General features: G+C 45.0%; 1 protein-coding gene across 3 annotated transcripts in view; it reads left to right on the top strand.

Annotated features, from left to right (window-relative positions):
* Positions 1–13383, top strand: part of DHX57 (DExH-box helicase 57) — a 56220-nt gene that overhangs the window by 34756 nt on the left and 8081 nt on the right. For all 3 annotated transcript variants that reach the window (XM_040993118.1, XM_040993119.1, XM_040993117.1), the window contains 8 exons: positions 112–228; positions 2451–2547; positions 3538–3711; positions 4190–4390; positions 6187–6463; positions 8282–8377; positions 8462–8545; positions 12797–12931. In XM_040993118.1, coding sequence (XP_040849052.1) covers positions 112–228; positions 2451–2547; positions 3538–3711; positions 4190–4390; positions 6187–6463; positions 8282–8377; positions 8462–8545; positions 12797–12931 — 1181 coding nt within the window. The remainder of the gene's footprint in view (positions 1–111; positions 229–2450; positions 2548–3537; positions 3712–4189; positions 4391–6186; positions 6464–8281; positions 8378–8461; positions 8546–12796; positions 12932–13383) is intronic.

The following is a 13383-nucleotide window of genomic DNA, read 5'->3' as shown; positions in this document are numbered from 1 at the left end:
TGGTGTCAGTCTGTTAGATGTGAAATCTGTTACTAAGTGAGCGCTCACCAAGTTCACAGGCGTATTGTCTTCTGTAAGGCGTAACCATCCTGACGTGTGCCTTTCTTCCAGGAGTTAGCAACTCAGTCATCAAAACTCTGTCCATCATGGATTTTGACAAGGTTAATCTTGAACTAATAGAGGCCTTACTCGAGTGGATTGTGGATGGAAAGCACTCCTACCCTCCAGGTAACTACTACTCGCTCAGGCCTGCATGCTCCCAAAGCACAGTTCTGGCTGCATGAGTCCATCGTGTCTCGTCCGCGGAGTCCATTGTGTCTCGTCCCTGAGTCCATCGTGTCTCATCTGCTGAGTCCGTGGAGTCTCATCGGCTGAGTCCACCGAGTCTCATCTGCATGCAGCCTTTTTGCACACAGTCCCTCTCACCTTGTCTCTTCTATGCTCCAGTTTCCTTGTTTGTAAAATGAAGGCATTCTTTCTTAGAGCCATCCTAAGTATTGAAAGTAACCATGTGTGTATAGGAGTTAGCATAGTGCCTCACCTATGATTAATACCCATTCATGACTGTGTAATAATGATGTACTCATTATATCCATATTACTGCTGGCCTTATTACTTCAACTGTGATTCTTTATCACCAGAATTTTCTCTAGATTTTCTGCATTTCACATCATTCAAGGTTCAGCTCAGGTGTCACCTTTTAGAAAACCCTACCAGTTTCCCTCCCCTCTACTGCCGCCTGCCCCACCATAATATCCATCAACGTCTTCATTTTCATCTTAGCACTTAGTACTGATTGAAATTAATTTTGCTTTCTGACCATTTCCTTTAGCAAATCATAAGTTCCTTAAGAATAGAGATTTCCGGCTTGCCAGTATCTTTCTCAGACCCTAGAATAGTGCCCAGAACATTTAGGTCCAGAGTAAACATTTATTGATGAATAAATGAAGGCCAGCCAATGTTGGGCAATCAGCAATTTGAATAATAGATAAAAATGACTTGATGTGCTCATTACATGGTGCTTTAGAGAAGCGGGAACAGGTGCTCTCTCCTGCCTCACCTTGAATCATTGTATGGTTTCTTCTAGAGACCAGTAAGTCTCATGAAGTCATTCAGGTGCCTGTTTGTCTGCTCCTACAAGTGGCCAATTTTAATGCACTTTCACTAGGTTGACTCTCTTATTTTATCCCAAAAGTAATGATTGTTACAGGGGAAAAAATCTACCTTATCAGCACACACAAAAAAGTTAGGTACCTGAACTTAAAGTAGGTATAGTAATTAGGGAGTGGCACATTGGTAAATATTAAAGATATTCCTGACACAGATGATCAAGTCATGAGGGTAGAACAGAACAGAAGCATAAAAGTATAGAAAAAAAAAGTAATTCCCAACCAAATAGATTATTTTACCAATCTTGAATTTTGTAGCATTTTAGCAGTTAACAAGGGGTAAATAATGCAGAGAGGTTGGGTCTGGTGCCAACATCCTAGGTTTCTGTCTAAGCTCCATGCTTAGTAACCCTGTGACCCATGCCAAGTCTTCCTAATGGGGGGAGGTGGTAAGGGGATCAAATGAAATGATGTATGTAAATATTCTTTGTATGCCATGAAGTATTAAAAGCAACCTTGCAAGGGGTTCCATTTTGTAATGATTTTGATTCCTTCTTTACTGGACTAGAATAACAGCAACATAGCACTGGGTCATGGGTACTTCACGGCTGGTCCTCGTTTTACATCCCATTGCACTTCTCACAGAACTGACACGGCACCTTGTAAAATATTTATGGTATCGAAGGAGAGGGTGTCCATTTTGTCTCCGAGTAAAACAAAGGAAGTTAAGTGTTGCTGAGTGCCTGCTTCTGACACAGAAATGGACTCTAATTAGTTATCACTGCTTCTTTGTAATACAAGATGCAAAAATCGCATCAACTGTTAATAGATCATGGTCAGTTTCTGTTCTGCCTCCTTAAAGTACAGCTGAAGTTAGATAGTCAGATGGGCTAGCCAGTAATGGACTCTTTTTCTCATTTCCAGTAAAATGTTTATGGATTTTAGTTATTAATAGACAGAGGAGTCTTCCTGTCTTAAAAGGTTAGAAGGAGCCCTTGCCCTAGACAGCGTGTCAGTGGTCAGTGCGTGACATACTTGTAGAAGTTAACTAGAAGTTAAGTTGTGAGTCTGAGGCACTGTAGTTTTCCACACCTCATTTTTTTCTGTTGCAGAAAGATAATACTCTGTCCTTATTAAGTCAGGGAATGTACTAAAAACATAATTTATTGTTCCTTTAAGACCTTGGGGACTTTACAAGCAAAGAACGCTAAGAGTGAACAGTTCTAGATTAGATTAGAAATATTTTGAGATGATTACTCTCTTTGGTGTGAAATAGTTTTATGATCTGTAGTGATTTTTCCTTTTTTGCGCCTAACTTATTGATTCTTTTTGTATACCCAGGCGCTATACTCGTATTTTTACCAGGACTAGCAGAAATCAAAATGCTTTATGAACAGCTGCAATGTAACTCTCTTTTCAACAACAGACGAAGTAAGCGGTAAGCCAGCATTCATCACGGTTATCTGCGAAGATAAACAAACAGAAAGGTCTCGAAGTCCTCAGTCCTCTCGGGCCCTGGTGTCACTCTTCAAGCCTGTATGTGTGTGTCCAGGCCAGCTGTAAATAGACAGTCCTCTCTGCTCCAAGGGATGTGCTGTTCCCATTCCATTAAAGCAACATATTTCTTTTTTTTTTTTTTTTTTTTTTAAAGATTTTATTTTTATTATTTTTTCATTGGAAAGGCGGATATACAGAGAGGAGAGACAGAGAGGAAGATCTTCCGTCCGATGATTCACTCCCCAAGTGAGCGCAACGGGCCGATACTATGCCGATCCGAAGCCAGGAGCCTCTTCCAGGTCTCCCACGCGGGTGCAGGGTCCCAAAGCTTTGGGCTGTCCTCGACTGCTTCCCCAGGCCACAGGCAGGGAGCTGGAAGGGAAGCGGGGCTGCCGGGATTAGAACCGGCGCCCATATGGGATCCCGGGCGTGCAAGGCGAGGACCTTTAACCACTTGCGCCACCGCGCCGGGCCCAGCAACATATTTCTGTTCAAACCATCCCTGGTGCAGTAGCCAGGTGAACCTGGGTGTGTCTTGGCCTCTGAGGGGAAAATTGTAAGAGTGCCATTTCTTAGCTTATTTACATCACTGTTTTTGCCTCTCTTTCTCTGGATTTAAGAGTAGGGAGAACAGTCTTTGCTGGTTAGCTTGCTCTAGGTTTATCGCTTGTAGAATATCCATTGATTATTTCTCTTGATTTATTTGCTTCTGAATCACACTCCAGCATTTTTCTCCAAGTTTTAGTTTCTAGAACTGAGTAAATAATTTGAGAGGCTCAGAAAGAACGTTCTCATTGAGAAAAGCTGGCCTTGAGGACTGACGAAGAGCAGCCACTGATACTTCGAGTGGCAGAGTGAGTGTTAATAGAAATCAACCCCCGGAACCCTATTTCAGTACTGTTTGCCTTCATGTGTTTTTGTCTCCTTTCAGATGTATTATTCACCCACTTCATTCATCTTTGTCAAGTGAAGAACAGCCGGCTGTGTTTACTAAGCCTCCTGTAGGCGTCACTAAGATTATCATTTCCACCAACATTGCTGAGACCTCCATAACCATCGATGACGTCGTCTATGTCATTGACTGCGGGAAAATGAAAGAAAAAAGGTACTATCTTGTGACGATGTAGAAGGAGAGTAACGTTGCCTCATATACGGTCACAGCTGTTTACCACCAGAGCTGCAAAGCTCTATGGCTTGTAATTTCAAAAACTTGTTTACAAAAGCTACACATAGATAAACAAATGACCCCACAGCCAGAACCATGAGCCTTAAAATTAAGTGGGGGTAGAAAAGGTAAGGTTTCACCTGGGAAATCATGACTTCCTTTCCCTCCATTTCCCCTGATGTAATTTTACATGTGCTTGGATGAACAGGGTTGAATAAAGAAACCAAGTAGTAGCACTCAGTACCGTTTAAGTCACACTCACTGATCCCATCAGGGACCAGGCTATCCCAGAGCACACAGGCTGCTGTGTCCTTCTGTGAAAGTAAGGTGACTTGTCTATTCTGTCCGTGCCAAGTAGTTTGGGTCACTCTTTTTTTTTTTCTTTTTTAAGTAACTCAGTTTATATTTTTCTTTATAGATATGATGCCAGCAAAGGGATGGAAAGTCTAGAGGACACATTTGTATCTCAGGCCAATGCTCTGCAAAGGAAGGGCCGGGCAGGCCGTGTTGCGTCTGGGGTCTGCTTCCATTTATTCACCAGCCATCACTACACTCACCAGCTTTTAAAGCAGCAGCTGCCGGAAATACAAAGAGTGCCATTGGAACAGCTGTGCCTAAGGTTACACCTGGATTTTTGTGTTCTGCTTTGAGTAGTTCCCAATATTCCTCACCCTACTGAATTTCCATGTTTCTTTTCCCCCAAAGAACACGCTTGGTAGGAACAGTGTGGCCTTTACTGTTCTTCTTACCTTTCTGCTCATCAAGATCTCTTATGCTGCCAAACATGGCCTTATAATAGAGGTTTAAAATACATTTGTAAAGGAAAAAAAGGAACTACTGCCTGAGATACCAGCCTCCCATTTCAGAGCACTGGTTTAACTGCTGAGTGTGTTGCCTCCAGTCTAGCTTCCTCTCATGTGCCTAAGAAGGCAGCAGGAGATGGCCCAAAGACTTGAGTCCCTACTACCCGTAGAGGAGACGGGACGTGGCTTCTGGCTTCGGCCGGGCTCAGCCATGGCTGTTTTGGTCATTTGGAGAGGGAAACCAGCAGGTAGAAGATCTCTTTGTCCCTCTCCCTGTGCCCTTTAAATAAATCAATCGAACTTTATAGAGGAAAATAATGATCATTTATCAAGGAATTTCTGCTGAGAGCAAAAGCAATATCAAATGATCCCAGGAAAAACTCCACAGCCTCATTATCAGAGCAGAGTGAATGACACTTGAAAATATCACTTATCTGATGAACAAGCATCATAAAATAGAATTTCATGAGTGATTGATCATACTCAGTGTTATTAGAACTGGAGAAATTTTGATGCAATTTTACTGAAAATTTGTTTTATATTATAGATGTATAATATTATATTAACAAAATTCTAGACGTTTCTGCCCTTTGGCTCAGTCATTCTCATGAGGGCATATGCCCATAGAAAAATAATCCAAAAAGGAAAAGTTATTTGTGCAAAGATGTCATCGTTCTTTTGTGTGACATTATATGTGTAGAATTTTTCACTTGCCAGGTCTAGGGTTAGAATACTATAGAATAGCAAGAATAGTTCCTGCTTTTCTCAAGTGTCTGTGGTCTGATCGTAAGAAAATGGGGGTGATGAAGCCTGGCACTATAGCTCAATGGCTAAATCCTTGCCTTGAACATGCCAAAGTCCCATATGGGCACTGGTTCATCTCCCAGCTGCTCCACTTCCCATCCAGCTTCCTGCTTGTGGCCTGGAAAAGCAGTGGAGGACGGCCCAAAACCTTGGGACCCTGCACCTGTGCAACTGACCCGTAAGAGTCTCCTGGCTCCTGGCTTCAGATAGGCTCCACTCCAGCTGTTGCAGCCACTTTGAGAGTGAACCAGCTGATAGAAAATCTTTCTCTCTGTTTTTCATTTTCTGTAAATCTGCCTTTCCAGTATAAATACATAAAGTAATAAATTACTATTAGATTGGCAAATTATAATTTTTTTTTAAGATTTATTTGTTTATTGGAAAGTCAGATAAACAGAGAGGAGGAGAGACAGAGAGGAAGATCTTCCATCCAATGATTCACTCCCCAAGTGAGCGCAACAGCCGATGCTGGATTAGAATCGGCACCCATATGGGATCCCAGCGCATTCAAGGCGAGTACTTTAGCTGCTAGGCCACGCTGCCAGGCCCAATTATCATTATTTTTTAACTGAGGGTGAGGAGCTGATGCCCTTGAACTAAGGTGGAAGCAGTAGACGTGAGAGGAATTAAGGAGTCTGAGAAACATTAGAGTTTATGTGGCATTTTTTTTTTAAACTAGCATTGTGTGGTTTATAAAAACCTGTATCTGGGAAGCTGCAGACCGTTCTTAATCCAGAAAGAAACTATTTTTTTAGGACCATCCCACCAGGATAATAATTGACAAGTTACTCATTTTTCTTCTTTTCAGAATTAAGATTTTAGAGATGTATAACACCCACAGTCTCCAATCCGTGTTCTCTCGGCTCATCGAACCTCCGCACGCTGATTCTGTTCATGCCTCCAAGATCCGACTACAGGACCTGGGAGCGCTGACCGCAGATGAGCAGCTGACTCCCCTGGGCTATCACCTGGCCTCTCTGCCCGTGGACGTGAGAATCGGCAAGCTCATGCTGTTCGGCTCCATCTTCCGCTGTCTGGATCCTGCTCTCACCATCGCCGCCAGCTTGGCCCATAAGTCTCCTTTCGTAAGTGAACAGCAGCAGAGAAACAGCAGTGTTGCCGTAGGTCTACAGACACCTGCAACAGCCAGGTCTAGACAAGGCCAAGCTAGAAGCTAGGAGTTCGGTCAAGTTCTCCTGTCTCCCACAAGGGCGGTGGAGATCCAGCTCCTTAAACCATCGCCTGCTCTTGCCTCCTCGACTCTGCATGAGCAGGAATGTAGTTACCAGGGGAGTGGGGAGTGGAGCCCAGGCACTCTGATACGGAATGCGTGTCACTGCTAGGCCACGTGACCTCCCCCATCCATCTGGTTTCGCTGTTTATTTCTTCCAGTTCATTAGCTATTTAGGTGTGTGTTCTTCAATTTCCACATGTTTGTGAATTCCTAAGCTTTTTCTTTTCTGTTAACTGATTTCTAATTTCAGTCTGTTTTGCTCAAAGGACACACTTTATGTTATTTCAATCCTTCCAAACTTGTTGTGCTTCATGTTATGCTCAGGCATGTGGTCTGTGCTGAGAGGGCTCAGCACGCACTGCAGGAAGGTGGCTAGTCTGATGTTAGATGGAGTGCCAATCTGTTTTATTTTTTTTAATCATGACTTTTTCTGTATAGATAGGGGAATAGTTGCATATAATCATTTCCTTCCATTTTAATGCTGCACTTCATGGAATTATAAACTCATAGTACTCATATTATTCATAGTATTCATACATTATAAAAGTCCTAACCTAGCTCTCTCATTTAACAACAAATGGTAAAAGCAAAAACCAGGGGGTGACAGCTTGCATAAGGACACACAGTCGGTCAGCCTGGTGAACTGCCATTGGTCATCTACACAAATGATTCAGTGGCTGTTCTATGGGGATATAGACTCATGGCAGTGTTGATGTCATCCTCAGCCAAAACTGAGCCCCTGTCCTGTGCTTCCCCACGTGCACATGAATCTCGCAAATGTAATCCCATTCACATCAGCCTTCCTTAAGAGGAAGGAAATTTACCTTTAAGTAAAAAATACTGTTCTTTTGCCATTTTGTTAGCTCTAAGGCCATTCAGCAGGTGAATGTTCGGCCTAAACATTAAACATTAAGATGCCTGCAGCCTACATTGGCACCTGGTTCTAGTGCCAGCTCTGTTCCCCATCCCACCTCCTGCTGGTGCAGATCCTAGGAAGCAACGGGTGGCAACTCGAGGGTTTGGGATCCTGCCATACATGTGGCAGATTTAGATTGAATTCCTAGGTCCTGGCATCAGCCTAGCCCAGCCCTAGTGACTGCAGGAGGTTAGGGAAAAGCACCTAGATGATTTTCAGGGGTGGCACAGCCTGAGCCTCTGTTTAGCTTGCTGTAAGGACCTGCCACAGCTTGCTGGCAGCAGCAGGGTGTGAGAATCCAGAGGCCTTATGGGATTACAGAATTGACATGTCATGGGCGTCGGAAAGTAGGAAAAATCAGCCTCCGTGCAGTGTTCCGAGTGTTTGAATGAATGCTGGTCGTGTACACATCATCTTAAGATCAGAGGAAAGCGTAGTAATTGCCGTAAGAGCAGGGGAGAGTCAAATCTGAAAGATAACAACTTGGATAGTAAAGACAACACAGCGATAACAACAGGGTGTTTGAAGCAAGTGGCTCTTAGATGACTCTTGCCATAAAAGACCCAGAGGAGCTGATCATCGGGACAAGTCAAACAGTTGCCTCCTGCCTGTCGCTGTGATTGCCTCTAGGCTTGTGACCACTAAGATGGCTTTGCTTCACAATAAAGGCAGCTGGCTGGCTTCTGCAACAGCACAACATCGTTTGAAACCTCCGATTAAATGTGACCTTCAAGTCTGGTTTTGCTCATTTAGGTGTCTCCCTGGGATAAGAAAGAGGAGGCTAACCAGAAGAAGCTGGACTTCGCCTTCGCCAACAGTGACTACCTGGCCCTCCTGCGAGCTTATAAGGTGAGCATGTAACCTTACGGCTTGGGGTTATTACCTTAGTTGGCATGAAAGAGTGAGTTCAGTTTGGTTTTCTCCCAAATTTAGGGATGGCGGCTAAGTACAAAAGAAGGCATGCATGCCAGTTACACCTACTGCAGACAGAACTTCCTGTCGGGCCGAGTTCTGCAGGTGAGCTGTGGGACAGTTCCTCCTCATTGCTTCCCTACTACAGCAGAACACTAGAGGGCGTTGCAGCTCTTCTCTTGCTCCCATCCCAACACTGAAACCGTTATTTCTAGAATACGCTTGGCTTTTGACAGCTGTGTAAAATGGATTCCCGAACTGTAGCGTCAGGCCTTCTGAGCCAAACATTTAACCAGCCTGGTTTGGTGAATCTGTGTTTTCTTAATGAGGAGGCTAGGATGTGCTGTAGATATTCTGGTGAGGACTATTTATTGGATGTCAGTCTTTTCAATAATTATACTAGACATGTTTTTTTTATTTTAAAAATCTATTTGAAAGGCAAAGAGAAAGCGAGACAGAGAAAGAGATCTTTCATCGGCTGCTTCACTCCCCAGATGCCCACAATGGCCAGGGCTTGCCCAGGCCAAAGCCAGAGTTCTGGAACTCCATTAAGAAAAACAACAGGAGCTCTTCCAGGTCTCCCACACGGGTGCAGAGTTCCAAGGCTTTGGGCCATCCTCGACTGCTTTCCCAAGCCACAAGCAGGGAGCTGGATGGGAAGTGGAGCAGCTGGGAGATGAACCAGTGCCCATATGGGATCCCGGGGCGTTCAAGGTGAGACCTTTAGCCACTAGGCCATGCCACCAGACCCTTATTTCATTTTCAAAGACAAAAGAAAGCTTTGCTGGGTATATTATCCTGGGCTGACAGTTTTTTGCTTTTAGAATCTGGAATATGTCACTCCATTCTCTTCTGGCCTATAGAGTTTCCTGTGAGAGATCTCCTATGATTTTAGTTGCCATTCCTCTATGTGTCAATTGATTTTTTTTGCACATGCACATTTAAGAATCTTTTCCTTATGTTCGATTGAAGAGAGCTTGATGATCATGTGTCGTGGTACAGATCACTTTTGGTCAACCCTGTTGCTAAAATGACAGGACCAAATTACCACCCATTCATGTTAACCCTGAATGTAAATGACCTAAACTCATCAATCAAATGTCATAGATTAGTAGACTGGATTAAAAACACAAAACCCATCTGTTGCTTAAAGGAGATACATCTCACCAATAAAGACCAGTGGAAAGTATATCTCATGGATTTTGATGTTTTTGTTTTTAGTTTCATTTCATCAAATTCTCTCGTTAAATCCCTCACCGACTCATAGATCATATAGTAGCATCATTTTCTTTTTTTTTTTTAAGATTTATTTATTTTTGTTGTAAAATCAGATTTGCAAAGAAGTCCATCTTCATTTTTTAAACCTTTATCCTCTCCTGGGAAAAACTAATACTGAAGAAGATTTTGTTTAGTTTTCCTAATATCCACGTATCAGGAAGAAACATAAGGGTTTATTCTGTGTAAAAATAACTAGGATTTTTGACCTCTATCTTGCGGCATATTTTTGTCCTCTTTCCAAAGTGATAGGAAAGCCAAGGTGATGCTGTACATTTTTACAAAGCATTTGGTACAGTCAGATTAGGGACGAGGGAGAAGGAAGGACTTTATTTTCATATTGCATGTCGGCATGTTATAGAGAACACAGAACTGAAGTTCTTGGGACTTGCCAAGCCTCACAGCTGTTTGTCTCGTGACCTCCATCAGAACGGACACTTCATCAGTTTTGTTCAGTCCTACATCCCCAGTGCCTAAAACAGAACTTAGCACGTTGAGTAAAGATTTATGGAATAAATGCAGGCTGAGTGCATTTGGTTATTTAAGATAAGTAAGCGGCTGGTGTTACGGCATTGCAGGTAAAGCTGCCGCCTAAAATGCCGGCATCCCATATGGGCACCAGTTCATTCCTGTTTTTGCCTTTATTCTTCCCTACCTTTAAGGTTTATTTGTGTACTAGAAAGGCAATAATAGATAGTGAGAGGCAGATTTAAGATCGTCCCAGTGCTGGTTCACTCCCCAAATGGCCACAACAGCCAGACCCCGGCCACAGTGAGTCTGGAACTCCATCCTTGTCTCCCTCCTGGGGCAAGGACCCAGCTACAGGAGCGCCCCTCTGCTGCCTTCCCAGGCGCGTCAGCAGGAGCTGCGTCCCCTGGCGCCCCTCAACTCCCTCGAGCTAACCTACAGCGAGACATGTTGAGAAGACAGGGCTGGGGCTTCATTCAGACCGCTTCAAAGCCAATGGGTTTTGATTCTGACTATCTTAGATTCACCAATGGAGACTTTAAAAAAAAGAAAGTGAAAGTGCCTGGTCTTCCTAAACCAATTTCATCTGTGTATCTAAGGGTAGAGACTGGGACTTACTGAGTGTCACTACTGCCGTTGGTTAACCAAGTGTGTCTAGTATTCCGCAGCCAGTGCAGAAACCACTGAGGGACAGCACAGCCGGAAGGATTTCCTCGAGTTACTAAGTCTTCTTTTTTTTTTTTTTCTAAATAACATGCCGTAGATATTTGTCTAATTTATTAAATCCTTCCCCTTTCTTCGCTAGACTTCAGCTTAGACTATGGTTTAATATTACTGGCTGTGTTGCTTTCGTTGAGCTCTCTTCTAAAACCTTGTCGTGAAATGGGAGCTCGGGCATGACTAGATTTATATCTCCCTTGTTAGCAGAGCGTCCTGAGGCACTGCGGGCAGATACGCAAATGGGCGTCTAGACGGGAACCGTTGCTTCGTTTAGCCTCGTCTCCTTCGCGGTCCGCTATGTAGCCCATGTTGGAACACAGTGTAGAAGACAAAGAGATTTTTTTTAAAAAAGATTTGTTTACTTATTTCAAAGTCAGATATACAGAAAGGAGGAGAGACAGAGAGGAAGATCTTCCGTCCAATGATTCACTCCCCAAGTGAGCGCAATGGCCGGTGCTACGCCGATCCAAAGCCAGGATCCAGGAGCCTCTTCCGGGTCTCCCACGCGGGTGCAGGATCCCAAAGCTTTGGGCCATCCTCGACTGCTTTCCCGGGCCACAAGCAGGGAGCTGGATGGGAAGTGGAGCTGCCGGGATTAGAACCAGCAGCCATATGGGAACCCCGGGGACGTTCAAGGTGAGGACTTTAGCCACTAGGCCATGCCGCCGGGCCCGACAAAGAGATTTATACTCCTTCTCCTCATCCTTCTGCTTCACCACAGAAAGGAGTATCTAAACCTACAATTTTCCGCCCCCAGTGCCCAGGAAAGCATGTCAACCAGATGGGGAAGACGCGAGGAGAATGAGGAGTTCTACCAGGAGACAGCATTGAGCACGCTGGGCCTGAGGAAGGGGCGGGACAGCTGCCTGTAGAAGGACAGTGCTTAGTCCTTTGAGTGGGGTTCCAAGCAGAATAGACCTATCTAAAATCCATTGAAAGTTGATTTTAAGTGCAACACAGAGGCAGACCAATAACCTTGGGTTCCAAAATTTCTGAATGTCTGTGCAACTAGTTCATCATCCCTGCCCATTAGCACAAATGGAAGCAGTCCTTTGCACGTGGAGCAGGCCAGGGTAATCTTCCTGGGGCAGGCGTGGCAGCACAGCGGGTGGAGCCGCCACTTAGGACACCCTCACACTGAAGCACCCACTGGAGTCCAGGTTCTCCACTTGTGATCCAACTTCCTGCTAACGTGCCTGGGAAGGCAGCAGATGATGACCCGAAGGCTTGCCCCCGCCCCCGCCACCTTTGTGGGAGACACAGCTGGAGATCCAGGCTCCTGGCATCGTCCTGTTGTTGAGGGCATTTGCGTGGTGACCCAGCGGAGGGATGTTGTGTCTCTCCGTCTCTCCCTGTTTCTGTCATTCTGTCTTTAGTAGCAACAATAAATTTTTTTTAAAGATTTCTTTATTTTTATTACAAAGTCAGATATACAGAGAGGAGGAGAGACAGAGAGGAAGATCTTCCACCCAATGATTCACTTCCCAAATGAGCGGAACGGCCGGTGCTGTGCTGATCTGAAGCCGGGAACCAGGAACCTCTTCCAGGTCTCCCACACAGGTGCAGGATCCCAAAGGTTTGGGCCGTCCTCGACTGCTTTCCCAGGCCACAAGCAGGGAGCTGGATGGGAAGTGGAGCTGCCAGGATTAGAACCGGCGCCCATATGGGATCCTGGCATGTTCAAGACGAGAACTTTAGCCACTAGGCCACGCCGCCAGGCCCGCAACAATAGATCTTTAAAGAGATAATCTTCATTGCTAAATGCTGACTCCATAGGATCCACATCAGTCTGTACTACAGCGGTTGATTTGGACAGCCACTTGCTGCTGTGCGGTTCCACACTTACCTCCCAGTGTTGGTAACCTTGCTCAGTGCTGTTTGCATTTCTTTCAGGAAATGGCCAGCCTCAAACGGCAATTCACCGAACTGTTATCGGATATAGGGTTTGTAAAGGAGGGACTCCGAGCACGAGAAATTGAGAAAAGGGCTCAAGGAGGAGACGGTGTCCTGGACGCCACGGGGGAAGAGGTAAACGCCACGCTGGGAGTCTTGTTTCTTCCTGACTCGCACGTGGATGGGATGGGATGGGAGCGCAGCAACACACGTGGGCGTTCCTGCCGTCTGCTCCCACAGGAGCAGGGGTCACGTGGGCGTTCCTGCCGTCTGCTCCCACAGGAGCAGGGGTCACGTGGGCGTTCCTGTCGTCTGCTCCCACAGGAGCAGGGCTCCAGGGGCAGTCCTGTGTTTTCATCACATTGTTGCTATTGATTTTGATTTTCAAATTTTTCACTGGTTCTTGACCAGTTCCTAAGAGGGAATACTACATTTTCCGGCTGGCGATGTTTTCTGCAATCAGGCCAGCCTTGTCCCACACAAGGAGATAGGATTTTATGCACTGGAAAGGACAGTTCTTCAGGTTGAACTTGAGGCCCGCTAAGTGCAGTTAGCACTTGCAGCGGGTCCCTTGGGCTCCGGCGCAC

The sequence above is a fragment of the Ochotona curzoniae genome, unplaced genomic scaffold (genome assembly GCF_017591425.1).
Source record: "Ochotona curzoniae isolate NIBS_2020 unplaced genomic scaffold, NIBS_Ocur_1.0 contig_883, whole genome shotgun sequence".
Classification (NCBI taxonomy): Eukaryota; Metazoa; Chordata; class Mammalia; order Lagomorpha; family Ochotonidae; genus Ochotona; species Ochotona curzoniae.
The sequence above is the reverse complement of the archived record's forward strand: the minus strand, read 5'-3'. Positions and strand labels throughout refer to the sequence as shown.